The sequence below is a fragment of the Dermacentor silvarum genome, chromosome 8 (assembly GCF_013339745.2).
Source record: "Dermacentor silvarum isolate Dsil-2018 chromosome 8, BIME_Dsil_1.4, whole genome shotgun sequence".
NCBI lineage: Eukaryota > Metazoa > Arthropoda > Arachnida > Ixodida > Ixodidae > Dermacentor > Dermacentor silvarum.
In genome coordinates this window covers 39,485,258-39,507,382 of record NC_051161.1, presented here as the reverse complement: position 1 = coordinate 39,507,382, position 22,125 = coordinate 39,485,258, and the positions used below count along the sequence as shown (strand labels likewise).

The following is a 22,125-nucleotide window of genomic DNA, read 5'->3' as shown; positions in this document are numbered from 1 at the left end:
TACTCTGGTACGTAAAATCCCGGAACTCGTTTCCTTTAGCATTCTCACGCAAATGTGCTAACCTGTAAAGATGCAGATATCGCAGGAAAGTTACCAAGAAATTGATTTTTTTTTTTTTTTGCATTCACCTGCATGCAAAACGTAGAACTGCCCTTCCCAGACAACGGTTGAGCTGAAGGAAATGAACCTATCGTTGAGTTTAGGGGGGAAAAAACAAATCTCAACTGCCTCAAGCGAAATTTGGACTTAGGGCCTCAAGGTATTTACAAAAATTTTATAAAAAGCCGGCAAATTTCAGGAATACTGAAGCTTTTGCTTTAAAGCTTCGTAATTCCGCTCTACAGCTTTATATCCCAATTTCGTAAACTCCTGCAAATTAAAGTGTATATGTAAAGCGACAGAATGTAATGTATTAGTTCGCAGCTTGCGTGAAATCGTTACAGTGGTTACGTGAACCTTGTAAATGATCATGAACAGAATAGCATAGCTGAGAACGAACAATACCATACCGCTGTTGTCGTATTTACACATTCATTGCAGCTGGCAGCATTTTGGTATTTGTCTTTATTGCGCTGTTGTAAAATTTTTTAGAGTTTCAATTTCGTGGGTGAATTTTTGCAAAACTAATGTCGAGCTAAATCAGCAATTTTCGGATGATAGTAGATTTATAAGTGCAGTAAACCCTAAAACCCACTTCAGTGTATGTTAGCAAAACAATATTACCCCTTTTTTAACAATTTAGGAAGTTGTAGGTGAAAGACGATCAGCAGCTTCCGGCTCGACATTCTACAAAGCTGAAACCGTTCGCATTATCAAGAACACAAACAACAACAAACATTTTATTTGTTCCCCATTGCATCCGTTATATAGTTATGAACCTAGTCGTAGGCGACAGCGAGCAGTCAGGAGCCTTCCTCCGGTGTCTGCACGCAAACCACGTAGGCGATCGTCTTGTCAGTCAACCAGCTGTAGCTGTTGTCGAACTCAAGCACATCTGCAGGGAATCAAAGAAAATGAAAATTACCCAAGAAGTTTTTTACCACACTGACATGGTCTCAAAAAAAAAAAAAGAGAGACTAGTGAGGCAATGCAACCACTCCTACTTTTCCTTCGCTACCTTTCAAGGAGATGAATAAATGGAATAAACTTTATCGTGACGACCAAGTTCGTGTTGCCCTAGGTCTATCTGCCGACAGCCTGGTACTGTCCACCGGCCGAAACTGGCAGACAGGGTTGTTTTTGAAATGGGTGGTTCTCCCTGGTCATCGCGCTTCCTAAATGGTTTCACAAGTGATAGTGGGCCATTTAATCAGAAAACGAGCGCAGATATACGAGACTTATACTCAGCTATAGGCGACAGGCAGTAATTAGTCACCAACTTAAAGTTCGGCAATTGCAAACTATGTCAGTGCGTTTTCAACCGAACTGCTGCCTTATTTCCCATGTCATACCACGTATACACGTTCTTGCAGCTAAACCGTGTCTCGAGGGCACCAAAGGTTTCTAGATAGAACGATTATAATTTTTCTCCCAGAAGCAGCTCTAGTGCAGGTTTTCTCTCGCTTTTTTTATTAATATTATATGACTTCTCGATGACATATTTAAGGGACACTAGAGAGGAACAATAAATCAATTAAGAACGATAGAGCAATCTGTAGTTAAGAGGTTGATTCCGATAGCCACAAAATGAAAGCTGATATTTTCTTTCTAATTTTGCGCCGGTTAAGTGTTGCGTTGTGGCGCAGTGAAGTTTCTTGAAGCTTGCGAAGTTCGGTTTTGTGCATGACGCCACCGTGAGCTCTGGTGCGGGAACATTCAGATGGCGTCGCCTCTACCACCCCTCCTCCCTCCCCAGAAACGCCTTCCTACGTCTTCCTTGTTTGCATTTCTTCTGGCTTATCAAGACGCCTCTCACGGCAAGTGCGTTACTTTTTTTTTTCTAGTGTCTCTTAAGTAAGTGCAGCTAGAGTTCATCGCACCTTCGATATCGAAAGCGACCTGTGGGAATGCGACCGCAGAACGCAAGCTGCTGCTGCTGCTGCTCGAACAGAATCGCAAACAACGGGCCAGTTCCGTTCTGCGGACAGGAGAGAGATACGGTCGCTTCCTGAGTTGGACGCGGAGCGCGTGCTTGAGAGCGCAATTAGCGTATAACGCCGACCAGCTGCACCGGTGCAGATACGCAGTTCGGAAAAGTCCACGACGGAAGCGCGATAAGCCACATGCGATGCGAGGAATAGTAACCCTTACATTGCAGAGCGCGAAGTGCGGGTATAGTTATGCGTGCGTGGACAAATTGAGAGAACAAAGGGTAGCAAACGCAGGAAGGTTAACCAGAACAGGAGTGCAGTTAGCGGCGCTGCATTGAGGGAAAGGAATAAATGCTTGAAATAAAGCATAGAGCGGATATACGATGGTCTCTTATGGTATCTTCGACTGGTCGCATCCATCCCCCGAAGCAGAGTCTTGCAGATCCTGCGTTCCCCGAACTCAGAGGTAGAGGACAAGCGCGCAAGCCGAACGTGTGACTCGCTCTAGGAGGAGGAAATGGCAGATGTTAAACCATGTGACTACTGCTAACGTCCGATGTTTCGCCTATCCAAAGCTAAACCGGCGGACGCGCCGGTGGGACGACCGTTCGTTGAGCCGCCAGCATGCTGTGGCCTAGGCTGCCTAGGCTATGGTGGACCGTCGCCAAGAACGGCGACGCTGTGCTGCGATGACGTCGCTGGAAACGCTCTCATCTCGACGACTACTCCACCGACAGGGCGCGGAGCGCCTCAGAGCGCTCGAAGATGGAAGAGAGCGATCGAAAAAAAACCAGCCGAACGCAAGGCGCGCACCCTCTTTCAACCAGCTGAAGACAAAGCCGCTCGCGAGAGCGGTCTAGAGCGCTCCGAAACAGCCAGCCGAAGATTCCACTAATTTTTCTTCTTTTTAGCAGAGTGGGTGCGAAGGGAAGGGAAAAACTGCTGACGTCGGCAGATTAGGTGGTGTGATAAGATTAGGAAGTTTGCTGACGTACACGTAAAAATGTTTGCACCCTCTGGCGCTTATCTTCTCCCACAACGACAAGCGTCATCTGCCTTGCTTGCGTTTCGGTTCGCGGAAACTTTGTGCTAGCTACTTTCTTGTCAAGAATGCTCTGTCGCGCTGATAGCGCGGATGCCTATATTCGCGACCTGGAAGTACCGGGCGCGTAGAGTTAAAGGAAGAAATTGCGAGCAAGATAGATAACGATTAATGTTTTGGGACAAGATAAGCCCCAAAGAGTTCAGACTTTTTAAGAGTGTAGAACGGTGTCAGCTGAAGCAAAATGAGAGTAATTAAAGATCACAGGGATAGACACGGCTTTGCAGTCGACATAAATTAGGCTGATGATGAAGAAGACGACGACGAAGTGAATGATTTATTGCTTATTTGATTGACTGGTTCATCGGCGAATCTATTGTCGTCGTCACCGATGTTTCATTCTTGCGTCCTTCCTCGCTTATCAAGCCTCTGCTAAGTTAATTCGCAATTCTAGAGCTGTAGTCTATTATGCTATAGACGATTTCGCTCGAGCGATAACAGCAGCGATAGTGCGCTCCCAAGAAACTTCCGGTCACGGGCCTTATCAGTCTACTGTGCCGGATCACAAAGCGCACTCCTGATAACCTATATCACCGCCACTGCCTTTCTTGCTCGCTATAGTTAGCGGACTACGTCATTGAGCAAAACCGGAAGCCATCCAGGGCGCATGTTTGTAAACAGCGAAAAGGTCTATAGGCGGTCGCAAGTTGACAACAAATAAAATGTAATGGTCAGTACGCCGCCGTACAACCCAATGAGAGTGTGTACATATGCGCCAGCCAATATATTGGCTCATTTTCATGACGTCACAGTGGAGACGAACTTCATACAGTATTGGTGCCATCTCGGAAACTATATATCCTTCAAAATGGAGCACAGCGCGGTTTTTTGGGCGGACTCTGTATTGAATGCTTAGGTTGTCACCGACTATAAGTGCATACTACATTGATGCAAACCTTAAATATTGCCCCTGGGTGTTCATTCGCAAAGGGGAATATTGTTCGCGCATGCGGCCCTCTGACGCGTTTCAAGACAATTCATGAAGGTCCGTACATGTTCCCGGCGTGTCGCAGTGCCAGCTCCCCTCCTGGGGTATGTAGCCACAGGCGTCGAGGCGCCGCAGGGGCAACAGGCGCTCCCCACTGAGCATGCGCAAGCCGAAGGCCACGTCTCCCGTGGCGACCTGGAATCGCCAGCTGAGCCGCAAGCCAGCCCTGTCCACGTCCACCGGCAGCTCCCACCGTTCGCGGCGAGCGATGATGCGTTGTTGGGCGCCCTTTTCGTCGAACACAGAGGAGGCCGAACGCGTGACACCCTCTTCGAAGCGGCCGCCAAAGTTCACCTGCATTGATGAAGTGATTTCACGCTGCAGCACTCTTAGAACACGAGTGAGTACAGATACCTTCTACGGGAGCATTGTCCTAGCAAGAACCACCCGTTGTGCGAGTTACCTATAACTATTTTTATGCTATATTTGAGCTTATTGCAAAAATAAATACAGGCAGGCAAAAAGAAAACACAAATAATAAGGCTCCATAGCCGTTATGTATTGAAAGAGAACATTGTCATCCACCTGAGAGCGCCACAATCTACAAAGGAGCAGCTCATGCTACTCCGATTTTTTGTTGTTGTTATAATAATGATGATGACGATGCTGATGATGACTATGTCGTTGTGGTGGTGTTCTTCCCTTTGTAGCAACCCTAGCAGTATTACAGAAATAAATTTTATGATTAAAAAGGCTAATTATTAGTAAAATTATGTCACTAAAAAGCCCTGCTCTGCATAGCTGGCGATGGTCGTCGGCATAGGGTCACAGCACTCCAGCGAAATCGGTGTCACATTGTACGAGTGTGACCGCGTGCCTCCTCTCAGCCGCAGTGAAAACAAGTCCCATGTGCAACGTTGGTGCCGTCTATTGTAGACTTTCATGAAACTTACTCCGCCTTGCGGATTTCCGAGAACTGCTCTGGCATTCTTTACTGTGAGAAGTATGCACAGAAGCAGGCGACCAGACATTACAAGCTAAAAGCGCTTACGGAAAACCACATTTTTGCATCCATGGCCGCAGGACGCGTGGAAATCTAAGAGGAGTCTAGTGCAGCGTTCCGGTATACCATAGTACTTAGCGACAGATTATAATTTTGCATTGTTGGAGGTATTATTTGCCTATGTTTCATTTTATTGTGCCAACGAAATACATCTCGTGGGGTATCACTCGTTGACCAGTGGAAACCTTCGCAAGTGGCGATCGCTGTAAATCATGAAGCTGACTGGCTGGCTTAGACCTGTGCTAACAACGACTCTGCCTAGCATTTACATTATCAGAACAAAGTCATTAAGCTGTGAGCCGATTCCAGCAGGTGCGGCTCTCTTTCAGAGGTGAAGGGGGAGTGCACTGCGTTTTTGTGGGCGGGTGTCATTCTTAGGGTGTCATCGACTATGGTTTGTTATATCGTGCGAATCGGTGCCAGCCTGTGTTCGTTTCCTATCAGGGTAAGAAAGCGAGAAATGTAATTTTAATTCTGTTTGTGACATCGATGCGTTAATTAGTATCGCAGCTATGTATAATCACGTGATCTGTCATTGCAGCTTAATTTTGCCGTCTGAAAAACTTGTGGTTCATATAAAAATGCCAGCCTTCCCAGCTACTTGACCAGCAACGCCGCTCTTGGAAAGCCTTTCCTGCTGAGGCAATGCAGGGAATGCTGTCTGCTGGCTGTGACCAACCTTGTGCCTGCATTGTGGATCTCCGTTAGGTCCCACCATGTCTCCGCCCCAGTGGACCGGCAGCTGAGCAGCGTCAATGATGCTCAATATGTGCTCCTTCCAGCCACCTGTCATAGTGAAAACACATATACAGAGCTATATATATACTTGCGGACAACTTTTCGTAGCAATGAAGGAAATCTACGCAGTCAAAGCACGCGCAAGTAAGAGCGCTCTTGCAAATATTCCCACATTATCATCTGCATTACGTTGATTAAGCTGGGGAAGAGATAACAAACATCTAATTTGCAACTGCAAAATAACACAAAATAGACAACTCAGTGTTAACTTTGAATTATTGTACCGATTTTCTCTTTCGCGCTACCGCAATGCGATACCGCCGCACGAAGGCGCTACGCTGATTCCGCCAGCATTTGTTTCAAGAAACCAAAAACGCTGTCAAAGGAAATCGATGTTATGCAGCTGAGCACACTTCTCTGTGTACACTACACGCGGTCATGTCACGGCTGAACAGCGGAACGGAATCTAGGCTGCTTCAGATGCCGTGTGTAAAACTTGGACGTGACCGGTTCCACCCTGGTTCTCGGTAAAAGCTTACTTTTGCCGTAGACTTCAACTTTGTCAGTCGTCCTCTGCGTCAAGAACGGCCGCACCATTTTCCACAGCACGGGGAAGAAGTTTGGCGCTGCGTGAACGAAAAAAAAAAACAGGTTGTGAATGACAAAGTCAGTCAGCCTGCATTGTTGCGCTTCGCGCTAGGAATTTGCGCCTCATAGCCCTAAAATGGCCGAGACGGTATTCTTTACATGCGCTACGCGTGTTTTCAGGACTCTGTTCTGTGTCCATGTGGCACGAAAACAATTAAAAACTTTGTTAGGAGACTTACAGTTAGTGGACCTTTACGGTAACGTGCGATAGTTTTAGGGCGCGCTTCGTAGTCCGATAGTCTGCTGATTTATTGCAGCAATAGACAATATTCCAAATGTTCGAAAGATCCAGCAAGGGGTTGCAAGCGTTGTGGCGGATTCCTTACCGTTGATGATGATGCCCTTCTCAAGGCACTCCGGATAGTGGTCCTCCATGGTTTGTAGAATGTTGGTAAGAGTTTTGACAGCTGCGCTGCCGAGGAACAGAGAAGGAGAAAACAGGGTCGTGGCTCGTCAGGCTATCGTGCAATGCACACTGACGTATATGACGTCTTTTGCTCTCGTAATAAATTAAATTCCACGACAATGCGCCTAATTGACAGTACATTAGTGCATGGTTGGCCTAGTGCTGATGCGAAAGGTAGTTTCTCTTTTTTGAAATAATTTTCATCACTCAGCGCCTTAGTGCATAAAGAAATGAAATGAAGTACAGCAGGAAGAGAATGAATTAATCCAAACTCTCCATCCGATTGCCCAGCTAATCCTATAGCTAATAAGCTGTTTAGTTAGCTGGCGCGTATTTAGACCATAAACTGCGTTGTCCAGATCGTTTCACTTCTCGTTGTAACTCTTCCATGTTCGTTAAAGACAGGCGACGAATTCGTGAGAGTCAGGCACCGAATTCACAAAGAGTGTAACTATTCGCTGGTGGCATTTCTTAAAATGTTGCACGTCACAATGTTGCCTATTGATACATATGTATGCGTGAAGAGAGTTCCTGGAACTCAATGACAAAGAGTACGCGCGTTTAACATCTACAGTTCGAGAGCTCTAAACCAGTTAAACCGGCAAGGGGCTAGCCATATAGTTTCTACGAAATCTATATCTCTATATCGGTCATTATGCGTCATCTATGCACACGTTACGAGTGATTTAGCATAGCTCCATCCGCTGCTGAGATTGGACGCCTCCATGAGCCATCCCTGCACGCGCATCTGGCAGGCGGAGTTTCGTACAAAAATCATGCTAGGTGGTATTGTGGCTCTAGTGTCAATGAGAGCTCCAAGCACAACGGTTCTGCCAGCACGGTAATGACGTTTAGTATATGGATTTGCCTAAACTTCGTCCTTCTGTGTTTAAATGGCCGTTATGACTTTCGCAAATTGTAAATTTTTAGCAAAATATTGCGCTATAAATGCACTGATTCGCAATAATTCTGCATGAACGAAGAGTATTCGTAATTTAAGCCGATAAAGGCAGATAAAGCTCGGTGATGTTTGAATCCAGAAGCACGAAAGTCAGACAGATACGCGTGTTAACCATCGTTCTAATGCTAACTGAACTAACACATAACCACAGTTCCCTCTAGTAATATTAGCTGGGAACTGTATGCTCGACGCAGTGCATCAACCTGCTGGATTTGCGATTGCGCTGTGCAGGAACTGATGTTTTACTGAGATTTGTGGTTACAAGGCCTAAACAAGGTTTGCGTTATCCCAACGTCTACCCTTTCGTTTACGCCAAATATGACCATTGCCATGCCCGTGAAATCGTCCGGCACGCTCCTAATCTCTCACGTTGTGGCTGCACCCTTCTAACCCATCTATGGCTTAGAGTAGCAATTTCAAATGCTACTCATGTACCATTGGAATGGCCAATAGCCCACTTTGTGACTTTTGCGGGTGCAGATACATTATCGCGTACTTTCTTGCGAGTGCCCTCGTTTCAACCAGCAAAGAGAAGCGCTCTCATCTACACTGGGCCAGCTAGAGAAGCGCTAAAATTAATTAATTAAATTATGGGGTTTTACGCTGCCAAAACCACGATCTGATTATGAGGCACGCCGTAGTGGGGGACTCCGGAAATTTGGACCACCTGGGGTTCTTTAACGTGCACCTAAATCTAGAGAAGCGCTCACTGACAGAAAAAAAGATTCTTGTACACTCTCCACTGTAAAGGTATTGCGCTGTGTTTACTAAGAGACACCGCAGGGTGCGACAAATTGGACCATGCACTGTGCGACAAGTTGTATGTCTTAGTGGCTCGCCATGGCGGCGCAGTGGCTTTGTCATTGCTCTGCTATACTCGAGGTCGCGGGATCGAATCCCGGCCGCGGCGGCCGCATTTCTATGGGGGCGAAATGCAATAACGCCCGTGTACTGTGCATTCGGTGTAGGTTAAACAACCCCAGGTGGTCAAAATTAACCTGGATCCCCCCACTGCGGCGTGCTCGTAATCATATCCTGGTTCTTGCGCATAAAACCCAAGAATTTAATATTTTGTCCTTGGTGGGGCATTGACATTGTGTATAATTGCTATGCTGCGTATCAAACACTGTGTGACAAGCGTCCACAGAGAGTTATATTCTGATAATTATCCATTTTGTTTTTATATGTATTTCATATCCCTTTTCATTTCCCCAGTGCAGTGTAGCCGACCGGAGATAATATCTGGTGTCCTTCTTTTGCTTTCATCTCTCTCTCTCTCTCGGCATAGGACGAATGAAAACAAAGCTTGGCCCACCATCACAATGGGGATTCGAACTCACATCCTTGCGGCAATGTGCAGTTGGGCGCAAAACGCTGCTGACGTCACAATGTGCTATCACGCAGCTTTGATCAATTGTAACTTGTGCGGGGGTTTTGTGTGCCACGAAGACTCCGAGGGTGTCCAGGCATCTTTGCGAGTGTTTCAGAAGCCACAGCAGGTAATACTGCATAGCGAACGATAACGAAGTCAGGTGCACCTCAAATAAGTTGTTCTCTAGAACGTCCGCTGCGAGAAACCGTTCTTCTTTCTCTCTCTCTCTTTTTTTGTCCCTTTGCCAAGCAGCTCCGAGCGTACGCTCTCTACAGAATTCCCTGCTACATGGCTGCTATGACTCGCACTAAACGCGTTGTCGCCACTGTCGCGCGATTGAGCGACTTACCTTGCCAAGAGTACACGTTCCGCAGGTTGAATTTTTCCAAGTCTATGACCATGTATTGAGACTGTATTTCCTTTCCGTTCTGTATAGCAGGAGAGCAGAGAATTATAAGACAATAATCGTAGAGATGACTTTATGCCATCTGGTTTATTATTATTATTATTATTATTATTATTATTATTATTATTATTATTATTATTATTATTATTATTATTATTATTATTATTATTATTATTATTATTAAGGCACGACTAGAAAAAACGAAGATGTGCATTTTTATTAGCTCTAGATATGCGTGTAGTTGAAGCCTCATGCCTATAGTTTCGGCCCCTATAAACGGAGCCCATATTGGCGAGGTTCTAAGAGAAAGTCAGCGTCTGCACAAATATTCAAAACAAATTGATCATTTACGTCTTAAATGTTAATACATGAATTGGCGAAGATGAAACCATCGAAGCATAAGAAGTTTACAACTGTGTAGCTCAGCAATGAAAACAAACGTCATTGCTATGCCATTACTATGTCATTACTACGTCATTACTACTAACCTCACAATACTATGAAATGCATCGCTCATAGGACATCCAAAACAAACAAAATCGGTGTGTTATACATCAATCTAAAATTTGCCACTCATTTGGGAAGAGATATTTTGTAAAACTCACGTAAACACAGTGTATGTGAGAGAGAGGAGAGAGAGAGAAGTTCAATGATACGAAATGCAGAGAGGTCGGCCTGAGGTAAATTCCTCGAGCCAGCTACTCGGCGTTGGGGGAAGGGGAAGAGGGAAAGAAAGAGGAAAGAGAGAGGCGCATGATGGGTGACGATGACGAGAGATGGAGGATGTAAGACATATGGCAAGCAATTTGGCATGCTCAAAGCCTACAGCCCAGGCCCGTACTTTTTACAAAGTTCAGTAACGCCTGGATGGCCTTGAAACTCGATTGAGCGTCTGGCCATGCAAGGGCCTAAAATAACGTCCTCCGACAACGGTGGGCTGTCGAGACGCGTAAGGTCATTGTTCAACTTTTGACGCTCTTCCGCGTACTTAGGGCAGTCACAAAGCACATGACCTATAGTCTCCTGCACACTGCACAACTCACAGTCTGGAGACTCGGTGCATCGCATGAGGCGCACGTATCCGCGCGTAAACACTGTGATGAACTAAATTAAGCTCTGAACTATTATATAACATCTTTATACTCTCCAGTATTTCGGTTTACAAAATTTGTATTTATGTTTCTGGTGAGTATTTGCGCAGTTGTATGCTTTATTGTTGTCACTGATGACGACAACCATTCCGCCATCGTCGTCATCGTTGTTGCCGTTGTTAAACATTATATATTGTAAACGAATGTCTTGCATCCAATAATTTGTAAATTGTTTGATTTCTCTCTGAAATGCAATATGTCTCATCAAAATCAGTTCCGTGGTTACTTAATGAAAGTATTTTTGAGTTTCACATTCACTTGAATAGAGGTATATAGGAGGTGGCACCGAGATGAAGCTACATAGTAAATGCGGCTTCGTGCGGGGTCGTGGCAATCTACGTACTATTAGCAATGATAAGCAGTGTGCTTAGTGAAAGTAGATTGCTCCGCCGACGGCTGCTCACATATGCCTAGCATATGCTGCTCATGCGGTCAAGTTAGCAATAACGCAAGTGGACATAGATTATTACGATACGGTGCCATTGTATATTGTTGGCAATCTGGATCTTCCCATGCCCGTTACAAGGAGCGACGTATTGTGTATTTATGTTAGTTTGTAACTGGGACAATAATTTTTAAAACTAGGACTGTTAATAATTTTTCAAACTTCTCTTCCTGCGTCGAAGTCACTGAAAGCCGTTGTCACAGAAGTTTCCTTGTAATACTAAACATCACCGTCCGTCATGCCAAAATAAAACAAACCAAAAAACTTCATACAACGAAAAGACTCAACATACCTGTTTCCTTTCACCTGTATTTTCCTTGGTGTGTTGCGTCTCTTCGTTGTATGAAGCATGTACCAACCACACCGACAACAAGTTTTATTAAAACAAAAAACACACGACCGAACAATAAAAGTGACCACCACGGGTTTCGAACCTAGCGCGTTCACTGAACGCCTCAGCCAATTGCACCTTCAAAGCAATTTCTTTTTTCATGACATTCATTGCAAAAACAAAAGGAGATACGTACATCTAAAAGATATGTATTAGCGGACGAAACAGCCGTACTCGCGTCTACAAGTAAGATACCAACAATGCGCGATAAAGTAGGATCTTATGCATTGTCAGCGGTTGATGCGTTCGCCACGATTCACCAGACAAACTAGCACTGAAGTCAACAAATGTAAGTGATGTCAGTGAAAATAGGTTAGACGTGAAAGGAATAACGAGACAGAAAGATGTTTTGGCTTTCTAAAACGGTTTGTTCGCACGTCGCTGCAGAGCAAAAGTGATGCTGCGTAGAAGAGAGCAAGCTTTAGCACTAATAATGCACCAGCTATCTTTCTGACTTGGCTTGGTAGTTCTCGCAACATTGCAGCATTTTTTGTCACTCACCTCTTTCGAAGCAGAACGCTTGAGGAACTCTGTGTACTCCATGAGATATGTACAATGGCGCTGCACGACTTCGGGTGTCAGTGACGTTATGAACGCTGCAAAAGATGTGCAGACATCACGATTTTATTACTGTTTTAGAATTTTACTTGAAATCTACTTTTATCTCATTTGACAACACATTTTATCCCGCGGAGCAAGGGAATTTACATCGGTTCATGTGCGGCTACCATCTTACGTAATATATTTTCATCAAGTGTTGACCGCACCCTATTCCTCTGCCTTACACAGTGGAAGGATGATACGAGCTTTTAGATATGTGGACGTTTTTTTTACTATTTTAAAGAAGGAGGACGCAAAAGAAAACGTAGTTGCTTGGATGTTAGTTAATTTTAGACGCTATGGCAATAGGCTTTGCTTCACTCATGAATTACCTCAGCAAGGCCATTTACAACCGTGCCTGTTGAACCTACCGCCCCAGGGCACAGAAAGGCCAGATGCCTTCGTCGAAAACTGTCAAGCGCACTATTGCGAACCTGTGCTTTTAATCAACACTGAAGAACTCCTTCCCTCACAACATGCAGGAAAGTATTCAAAATCAGCTAGAACGGCTGTTTTCAGCTCGGTTCCCAGCTGTTCGGTTGTTGTTGCGGTGGTCGAGGCCTTACAACAGAAGGTAAAAGGCGCACGAAGAAGAAAGGCTGAGGCTGAGCAAACGAAGATTCGACCAGCTGTTCTACCCTACATGCATATAGGTTTCGCATAACCTGAGCAAGGTTGCCGGCAGGTATAAGACACTTGTGGCGTTTTCGGCACCGAACGAGCTCGCCCGCTATACGCCCGCGCAATTGTTGTACTCGGGAACGAAAAGAAGTATATGGCAAAAACCATACCACACGTTTTGTTGACTGCGCCGTAGGTGGGGTATATGAAGTACACACGAGCATTTTTTGCATTCCGCCCCCATTGGAATGCGGCTGCCATGTCCGAGAATTGAATTCCCGACCTCGTGCTAAGCGTCGCAACGTCATAGCCCCTGAGAGTTTCTTTGTCTTGTTTTAAGCTCTAGTGTGATTCATACATTTGTGCTTCGGCCATGCCAAGCTTGTATCCGATCAGTCTACTTTGCCCCTGCGCACTTGTCGACGCGCAAGCACCAAGCACAGGAAGAAAAAGAAAGGCCGGCCACCTTGAAAATCTACTCCGGCGGGAACCATCCACAACGGCCTGCTATCCTTGCAGGGGTACAGGATGCCGCCAGGATAGTTTTCCTTCACTATCTGCAAAAGTATAACATGAAGAGTGAGAAAGGCAAGTAGAAGAAAGCCAGGGAGCCTTCCTTACACTGGGAGCCTTACACTGAGGGTAAGGGAAACGGAAGTGGAAAATGTAAAAGAAGAAGAGAATGAACACTGAGTGTACGCGGAAGGGTGCACGGGAGGACTCTAAACGGTCTCTCATGCTGGTGCGCTTCAAAAACTGCAGCAGTGCACAAATAGCCTTTCGTACCAGCAACGCATGTGACCACATCCAGGCGGTTTAAAGTAGTCCGGAGAGAGACGGATAACACAATAGGTGCTCAATAAACTGTGAACATAAGTCGCTACATTTGTGCCCATCATCTTGTACGTCATTTCACGAACTTGGTGCGACTTGGGCATACGTATAGTGCGGGTGATGTCTCATGACGTTGAAAACTTTCATGCATGTATACAATAACCATAATATCATGAATCAGCGTTCAGTTTCAAAGTGCGCGTGAACCATAAAAAAAAAGAAACGCGATAAACAGCCTTACGCTGCAAATTCGGAAGAAATTTATTAGCCAAGGATGAAGTGTTACCGGCTGTGACAAATAACGGAGGCTGCATCGTAAACCCCTTTCCAGCGACATGTTTTTGCCAAGTCTGAAACGTGTCGCTAAGTCCAACATTTGCATATTTCTTGCATGCTTGTTTTGTTGTCTTGAATGCTTATTATTAATATTATTGTTACTGTTATTTTTGTTCTTGTTCTTGCTCTTGTCGCTCTTGTTGTAGTTGTCGCTGTCTGCGTCATCATCGTCGTCGTCGTCGTCGTCGTCGTCGTTGTTGTTGTTGTTATTTCACAGCGATAGGCTTCTATAGAAGCTTAACCTCAGCAGGTTACACGGCTTCGCAGCAAACCGATTATGTACAGCACCCCGCGGTAATCAACCATGTCGAGTCAACTAAAGATTGAATTAACTTTTATATGATGTAAGGACTGGCCCATAGGGGTACCACAATTCCGCAAGCAACATTGAAAAATGCAGTCACAACACCGCTCACAACGATAAACCTGTATATAACACTGTGTCATTATGCGCGCTAACATTCAAACGTTATCGCATCAAGATAGATACTCAACGGATTTTTTTACGGATAAATGCTTCGTGAAAACATCTCCGGCGGAATCTATCAAACGTGAGACCTTCGCTTCTTAAACCAGACGCTCGAGCCAACTAGAGCACTGCACTGGGCCGATTTTTTCAGCCCGGGCTCGGCCTGGGCCCGCTTTTACGTTGGGCTACCCGCCCGAGCCCGACCAAAAGTTTTATGGCGAGACCCTGGCCAGGCCCGGAAATATTCTACGTTACCCGCCCGACCCGTGCCGCCACCCCTTTACCTTAGGCTCGAGCCCGGCCGGAGCCCGGCTCGAAACCGGTCCGAACCCAGCCCGAGACCGGAAAAGATCACCGAGCGGCATTTAAAAAAATAAAATAAAGAAGAGAATGAAATAAATTTATTCTTAAGGCATAAATACATGTCATATACAATTATGAACACCACTTGAGTGGTCTGAACGCAAATACCAGCGCGCGAAGTAGTACGAATGACCCTGCCGAGCAGTATCGCCAGCAGTTTACTAAGACGCGATCTTGAATGCGGCCCAATCCACTTCTATCGCAGCGCCGCCACAGTATTTTTCCACGTCGGGCGCCTCACTACAAAGCATGCGCCGCCCTAGCCGCTCGTCCCACTCAACCCTACTCTAGTACACTATAGCCGAAGCACAGCCACGACCGGTCGTGAGCGCAGCGCAAGGATGGAGTTCATGGAGAAAGAATGCATCTCGTTCCGCCATGGTGCAGCGTAATGCGCTGCTGCTAGGCGGCCGCTTGAGAACATGCGTGTAATCATGGATGGACGCAAATGCCATATTTCAGCCGCGTGACGAATTATCTTATCTTACCAGTCATCGTTTTACCAATTCGCCTTTGAAAAATCAGCAAGTCGCGAACGCGCTTGCACCGTGCTGAAAGAAAGCATTAATTACACTGATTTAGGTAAGGAATACAATGGCATCCTTTGGTTTGAGGCGACTTCGGTCTTTCTGGACTTTTACATTCTGTTCCAACAGCGCAAAATACGACGGAAGAAGAAAAGGGAAGTACACAGGGAGTAGCACTGCTAGCTTCCAGCTGCGCAGGGGCAACAGGTTTTTCAGAGTCGAGACGCGCGAGGATAACTCGCTGCACGTTACATGCACACCACCAGAAAGTCCAAACCCGGCCCTGGCCCGCGTCAAAATACCCGAGCCCGGCCCGGGCCAGCCAGCCCGAGCCCATGACAAAACTGCCCTAGCCGGCCCGGCCCGGGCTTTCGGGTAAGCCCGAGCCCGTGCAATGCTCTAGAGCCAACTGCGCAACCCGTAGATCGACGAAGTGTGAACGTTAAGAGCAGAATGACATGACGAGACAGACTCAGGTGACGCACGACGCTACGTGGCACGATACAACGAGATACAAGCTGCAACGTTAAGAGGACGCTATAGGTCAGGGCCCACTGCCAATATCCCTATGAAAACACATGTGAAACTAAGAAATGCTCTCAATATTTAAACTAACCGCCGAATTTATCTGTATGAAATGTGCTGCACTTTACTGAAAGCTGGACTTTACCTACTGTAAACGCATAATTCTCATTTAGTGCCTCATTTTTCTTTTTTTTTTTTTGCGAAATTGCGGTTCGCGTAACAAAAAGGATTCAGGCACTAATTCTCGAATACGTTACTCTATCCGCCTCAAAAACAGTTATCGCAGTTCTATAAGCCACGTCTGTTAGAGCATCTGAAGCACGTGTTGCCAGTTTAATGGTTTTCAGCTAAATTAAACCTTCTTTTTTTTTTTTTGCGCTGCCTAACGGGAAAACTTTAGTTCTCTGATGGGCGGCAGGGTTTTTAGCGGTTTTCGTGCAATGTTGGCTTGTTCTTTGGCAGTACAAAAACGTACTCATTTTACAGGGATTTGCGTTTCACGTGTCGCTAATATTCCATGTCCCTTAGAAAGTAAGATGAAGTTATTATTAATCATTATCGTTACGTTATTAATCATTACTCATTATCCACAAACAGCCTGCTTCGCATTTTTTTCCTCCATGTCTTATTGCCTCCTCTGAACCTAGCAGCTTAAGCAGTTTCGGCAGTTCTTAGCAGCTTCCCTCTTCGCCATCTTCGCAGTGAGTGATTGAGTGAAACAACTTTATTCGGCCCACAATAGACGCCAGTAAACTCAACCTCACCTGGCTAGGCCCACTCGGGGACCATCAGGTCAAACCTGATGGCCCTCTCGCAGTCGCGTTTTAGTGGATTTTACCTCACGAAATCACTCCGCTAAAATACATCCAAAAATTCAGCAATGAATGGTAACAGCAGCCAGCGCTTTGAGACTGGTTGATGGAAGTTCCAGGTAATGCCAGATGAGTCAAATGCCGCTATTACAAAGCAGAGCTTCCTGCAAAGCACGGGGATTTAGCCACGCACGTTGCTATGAAAAAACATATTACGGATGCTGCACCATTTTCCCCCGGTAGGCAGACAACGCTGCAAGTACCACAAAAGAAGTCGCAGATGTCACACGCTGCTGAAGAAAGCCTCGCCATGTTCGTGCGCGCCCAATTTGCAATTGTCACTTCGGACCACGTGAGTGAACTTCTTCTTTCTGGGGTTTTACGCGTACGTGCGAAAACCAGTTCTGATTATGAGGCACGCCGTAGTGGAGGGATCCGGATTAATTTTGACCACTTGGGGTTCTTTAACGTGCACTACAATGCAAGAACACGGGCGTTATTGCATTTCGCATCCATCGAAATGAGGCCCCCGCGGCCGGGATCCGATCCCGCGATCTTGCACGTGAGTGAGCTGTGTTGCTGCCAGTTTCGGGACAGCGAGGGTGTATGAGTACTGGTGCTGCCGTGGTCCAACGCAGAAGTTGAGCGTGTTTTCAGCCAGCTGAATGTGATTAAATCCAAGTTAAGAAACAGGATGTCCACGGAGATGACAATATGTCATCCTTACTGCGCGGGCTGGTCTCCGAAGAAATTATAAATGCTGCTTATAAATTATAAACACTGCCTGAACACGTTGTTCGCAAGATCGACACGATGAAAGTCTACGGGACCAGCAATGGCATATCCCCACCAACGAACAAATACAGACAGAGGGCGCCCGACCACACCAAGATGAGACAAAGGACAGTGTTCTGTAATTTTAATCGCTAACTGGTACTTCAACCTGTTTGGCCGCCGGCGATTGTAGCTCACGCAAACATCTTTTTTTAGCTTTGTTTCGCAATATGTTTCCACACTTAACAGTCGCACAACGAAAGCGCTTATTGCTACTAATAATTTATTTTATATCTTTTATTCCATTAAAGGACGAAAAGAAAACTTTTCTGACAAGCGTACTTCTCTTAACGTTGTGTTTCACGAGACGCAATAAAACATTTTGAACGTGATTCTGATTGTCGTCTGCATTTAGCAGGGTTTTAGCGGATTTTAGGTGGTCGTATCGAGGGTTTTAGAATTTTGGCGGGTGTCAACTAGAGCTTTTTTTTTTAATTTCTAGTTCGCAACACTGATCTGAAGCGCACAAATGTGGTCTATGAGTACACAGCGTACGTGAAAGTGTTACAGTGTTCATGAGTGCTTTTGGAATAAGTCTTACTCACAAATTAGCGGCATATACTTAAAAACGGTGATTATAAATTATATAATCTTTGTCCCCTTTAGATGTCTCAGTATCTGCAGTTCCACAGAACTGTAATATCGTTATTTATTGCCGAGTGTGGGAGTTGCAAACTTGAAGCATCAATTATTACTTTAATGTTGCCGTTTTCAACTACTCGTGTAAAAAAAAAAAATTGATTGCATAGTAAAAAATCTGCTCATACAGTCGGTAGAGCCTTGCTTTTTCTTTTTAATGCAATAAATGTCATCAAGTTCACTGCAGTGAACTCCGAGAAAAAACGATGTCTCACAAAAAATTAACACATAACAATGACCTTAACGTAGAGATTTCTTTTCTTAGAGGAAAACGTGTGCTTTTTGAAAGGAGAGACAACTAGGAGGAGATATATTTTAATCAATATCTATACTATATTCGGTTTATCTACGCCTTCCATTCTCTTCTTTCTGGTATTTCACCTTCAACGTTGTTAAATCTGAACGCAGTTCATTTTTCGCTTTCAGATTGCAACCATGCCAACTGTGTTGCGATTCTTGGTCATTTTTTGCACTGTATATCCATCAGTGATTCGAACCTTGTGCAAAAAAATGTATACGTCTTTTTCCTCTGCTTTTCTGTGAAGAATGTGAGATTTTAGGCGCTGAAAAAACTCCCGATATCAAGGGAGAAAGATAAGTAAATAGTCGTACATACCTCAGCTGGCTCGTAACTTTGTAGCATGTCGTCGATGCCATTTTCCTTCCGCCACTTGAGGTCCTGCGTGTCGTCAAAAAAAAAAAAAAAGGGTGGGGGGAGGGGGAGAGAGAGACAAAAGAAGGATTACGTGAAGCCGTTCGCGCACTTTATAGTTCTTCAATTAATACAGAAATCTCTCTGGGGGTAACGACCCTATCGCAGCTGCTACAGTCCCATGAGCCCACTAAGAAAACATATCGTCTTTCTCATTATCGAATTTTTTTCCCTCCCCATGGGAGGTCACTTTGGCGAGCTGCTGAAACCCTAGATTGCAAGACGACGCAGGCATCACGTAACCACATTGCTTACATCTAACTCATAGCTTCAGTTTCGCGTCGGGCGGCCGGTTTCAAGTATCGTTACTGATAGGATATCTTTCTGTCGTGGTCTATCAAGCAAGGGAAGGCAACGACACCTTACACTGAATCGGTCCGAGCTGAAAGCGTCCCGTTAAGTGCATCCATGTTCCCTTTTCATAGCCCCATTTAATTAGGTACAAACATTTTGTTGTACGCGTGAAAAATCCCAATACCCAACGAAGGCGGAAGGGCAATGTAAATCCGCCCCGGCGCTGCCGTGATCAGTGCTCTCCAAGTGCTCCAGAATTTACGTTCAATTTTTTAACTGGCCTAATTTAATTCCAATTGGTTCGGTGGTTGCCTGGAGAGATCATTTTTGTACTTCATGTATATTTGCGTAGAAAAATTTGAGTTGGCCTTCAGCAGCTAAAGCTTCACCTAAAGCGTCATGGGTGGTCTTTATAGAAGCATCTCTGTCGATGTCACAGGTTTATTGCCCTGCCATGGCAACCGCGTTCCAGTAGGGGACGGATGGAAAAACACTCATGCATGTACAGGCGCTTTGGGAAAGAAAGGGAGAGAGAGAGAAAGGAAGATAGGGTTGTTAACCAGTCAAAAGTCCAGTTGGCTAACCTATGCTGGGGGAAGGGGAACGGGAACAGAAAGAAGGAATATAGCACTTTTAACAGTGATCGAAAATATTCCGGATCCCTCCTCTACGGTGTATTTTATAACTGTGTGCGCGATCATTGCTTCCTACCGTTTATTATATTCGGCTCCACGGCTCAAATTCGATTAGTAGTTCGCATGCAAGAAAGCTGTTCGCAAAAGTCAGCCAACGATAGTGCATGTATTATTATTAGTGAAGGTGGTATGAAGTAAGACAGCTCTTCCGGAAGAACGTTTATTTTAATGTGGCCCATGGGTTCATGATAAAACAGACAGTGTTACACATCCCCTAGTGTAACATTTGTGAATATTCAAGTAGATGCGCAGAGGTTCACAGGAAGACGAAGATTTGAAGTGATTATCATTGCCACAACACGGAACTCCTCAACGTGCAGCCAACGGTTCTACAAGGGTACTTGTCTTCGCCAGGCCAAGGATGCTTATTAAAACGTTGGCTTCCGGCTAATGGATCCCTTAACCGATCATTGTTGATCAAATAAATTGACAGTGGTACTCACGTGACGGTACATGCGCTCCGCCTTGGCCACATCGAAATCCCGTGCTAGGTTTGGTACAGCACATGCGAGATCGGTAGGGAATTAGTATTCTTGCCGATACGCGCGCAAACATAAGCTAGATCAGAAATTACGCAAGTATGTTAACTTTTTTTATTGCACGTCTCAATGTACCCGTGACGCATGCTCGATAATCTATGTACGTTTGCACAGTCTGATGAAATAAAATATTACTCAACTGCCTTTCTTCCCATTTTCTCACGTTCATACTATTCTGTAAACACATGGCATGCAAACTCAGGAGTCGAGCACTGACGTTGCCTCGTAGGGTGCAAAAGGACGCATAACATGAATGCGAATCCGAAATAAGTAAACCATTGTTCGTTGTTATGGTTGTTCAACCTGCTCGTTTTAGCAGCACTAGAGTCGCAAGCTGATGTCCTGAAACGGCGCAGGCATTGCCAGGGGCGTTAACAATGTGCAGCTCGCGTTCCCAAGCTTCGGCTTCTAAACATCATCCGAAAGCAGGAACGATAACGGGTCGCTCTAGAAACATTTCATTGTAGCGAGCTCATGCTGTCAATAATGTATAGAATGTGAGCCGTAGCCTTTGAATGCTTACAGCAATCCGAAGATGACGTGTTCTAACTTTATTGGTTCTAATTGGCCTAGAAAAAAAACAACTCAGGCACCTTTCTCTTTTTTCTTTTTCCCTTGCTCTTTGTGAGGTGGTCATTCTGGTTCTGAAGGCCGGACAGTGATCTCCTCTCCTTAATTAGAGGGTTCAGTCACGAACAACGCGAAGAACCAATATGGTCATTCAGGATCATAAAACCTTATTACGAAGTTTTCAAATACGCAGCCTGGATCACAATTATCTACCTTATCCCCCTTCGACGCCCCAGATAGAATTATCAGTCGAGGGTATCATACGCAAAGAAGGTATGTCCATCGTAGCTACGCAGCAGCTTGCATTAATCCAAAATTTACTCCTCCTGTTCACATTATATTGATTTGTGTACGGAGGATCGCGCCTAACTAATTCGGCTGCATCCGCATTCATAATACCGGACCTGAAGCTAGAACAAATGGAATTATGGGGTTTTACGTGCCAAAAACACCATCTGATTATGAGGCACGGCGTAATGGGGGACTCCGGATTAATTTCGACCACCTGGGATTCTTTAACGTGAACCTAAATCTAACATTTAGAAGAGCTGTGAATTGGGATAGTTGGTGTGCATTCATTTTTTCTTGCGCTTAGTACAGTAGGACGCCACAGGGATGAAACGCACACTGGACATGAAGCGGACACGAAGTGACACACGGGAGCGCGAACTACCAAATGGTTTATTGTCAGATCATTATACAGTACTTAAAACACACATCGCCGTATTGAGACTGCGTGAACTATGATTACAGCAGAAACACTCAGAACACGTACTCACGTTTCTGGTTGTTATGATTCTATCGGTGCATTCTGCGTGTGTATGCATTCTTTGCCTAGGTGATTTCGGCTTTTGTTAGCACAAAATACACAGCTTACTTTGACAAGACGACAGTCGTCGCTAAAGAAAAAGACAAAATAACTAGGGAAATACGGGAGGCTTTAGAGATAGGAAAAGAAAAAGACAACTGCGTGAGCACACCTTCAATCATGCTAACAAAAGCCGAAATCACCTACGCAAATAATGCATACACACACAGAACGAACCGATAGAATCATAACAACCAGACACGTGAGTGCGTGTTCTGAGTGTTTCTGCTGTAATCATAGTTCACG

General features: G+C 45.2%; 1 protein-coding gene across 1 annotated transcript in view; it reads right to left on the bottom strand.

Annotated features, from left to right (window-relative positions):
* Positions 1-823: 823 nt before the first annotated feature.
* The window catches only part of LOC119461065 (SEC14-like protein 2), a 36,143-nt gene continuing 14,841 nt past the window's right edge, over positions 824-22,125 (bottom strand). The window contains exons 3-12 of the mRNA XM_037722242.2: positions 20,346-20,389; positions 18,818-18,880; positions 13,329-13,419; positions 12,143-12,237; positions 9,598-9,676; positions 6,836-6,916; positions 6,401-6,487; positions 5,803-5,909; positions 4,126-4,414; positions 824-994 (exon numbers count right to left, since the gene is read on the bottom strand). Coding sequence (XP_037578170.1) covers positions 903-994; positions 4,126-4,414; positions 5,803-5,909; positions 6,401-6,487; positions 6,836-6,916; positions 9,598-9,676; positions 12,143-12,237; positions 13,329-13,419; positions 18,818-18,880; positions 20,346-20,389 — 1,028 coding nt within the window. The 3' untranslated portion in view covers positions 824-902. The remainder of the gene's footprint in view (positions 995-4,125; positions 4,415-5,802; positions 5,910-6,400; positions 6,488-6,835; positions 6,917-9,597; positions 9,677-12,142; positions 12,238-13,328; positions 13,420-18,817; positions 18,881-20,345; positions 20,390-22,125) is intronic.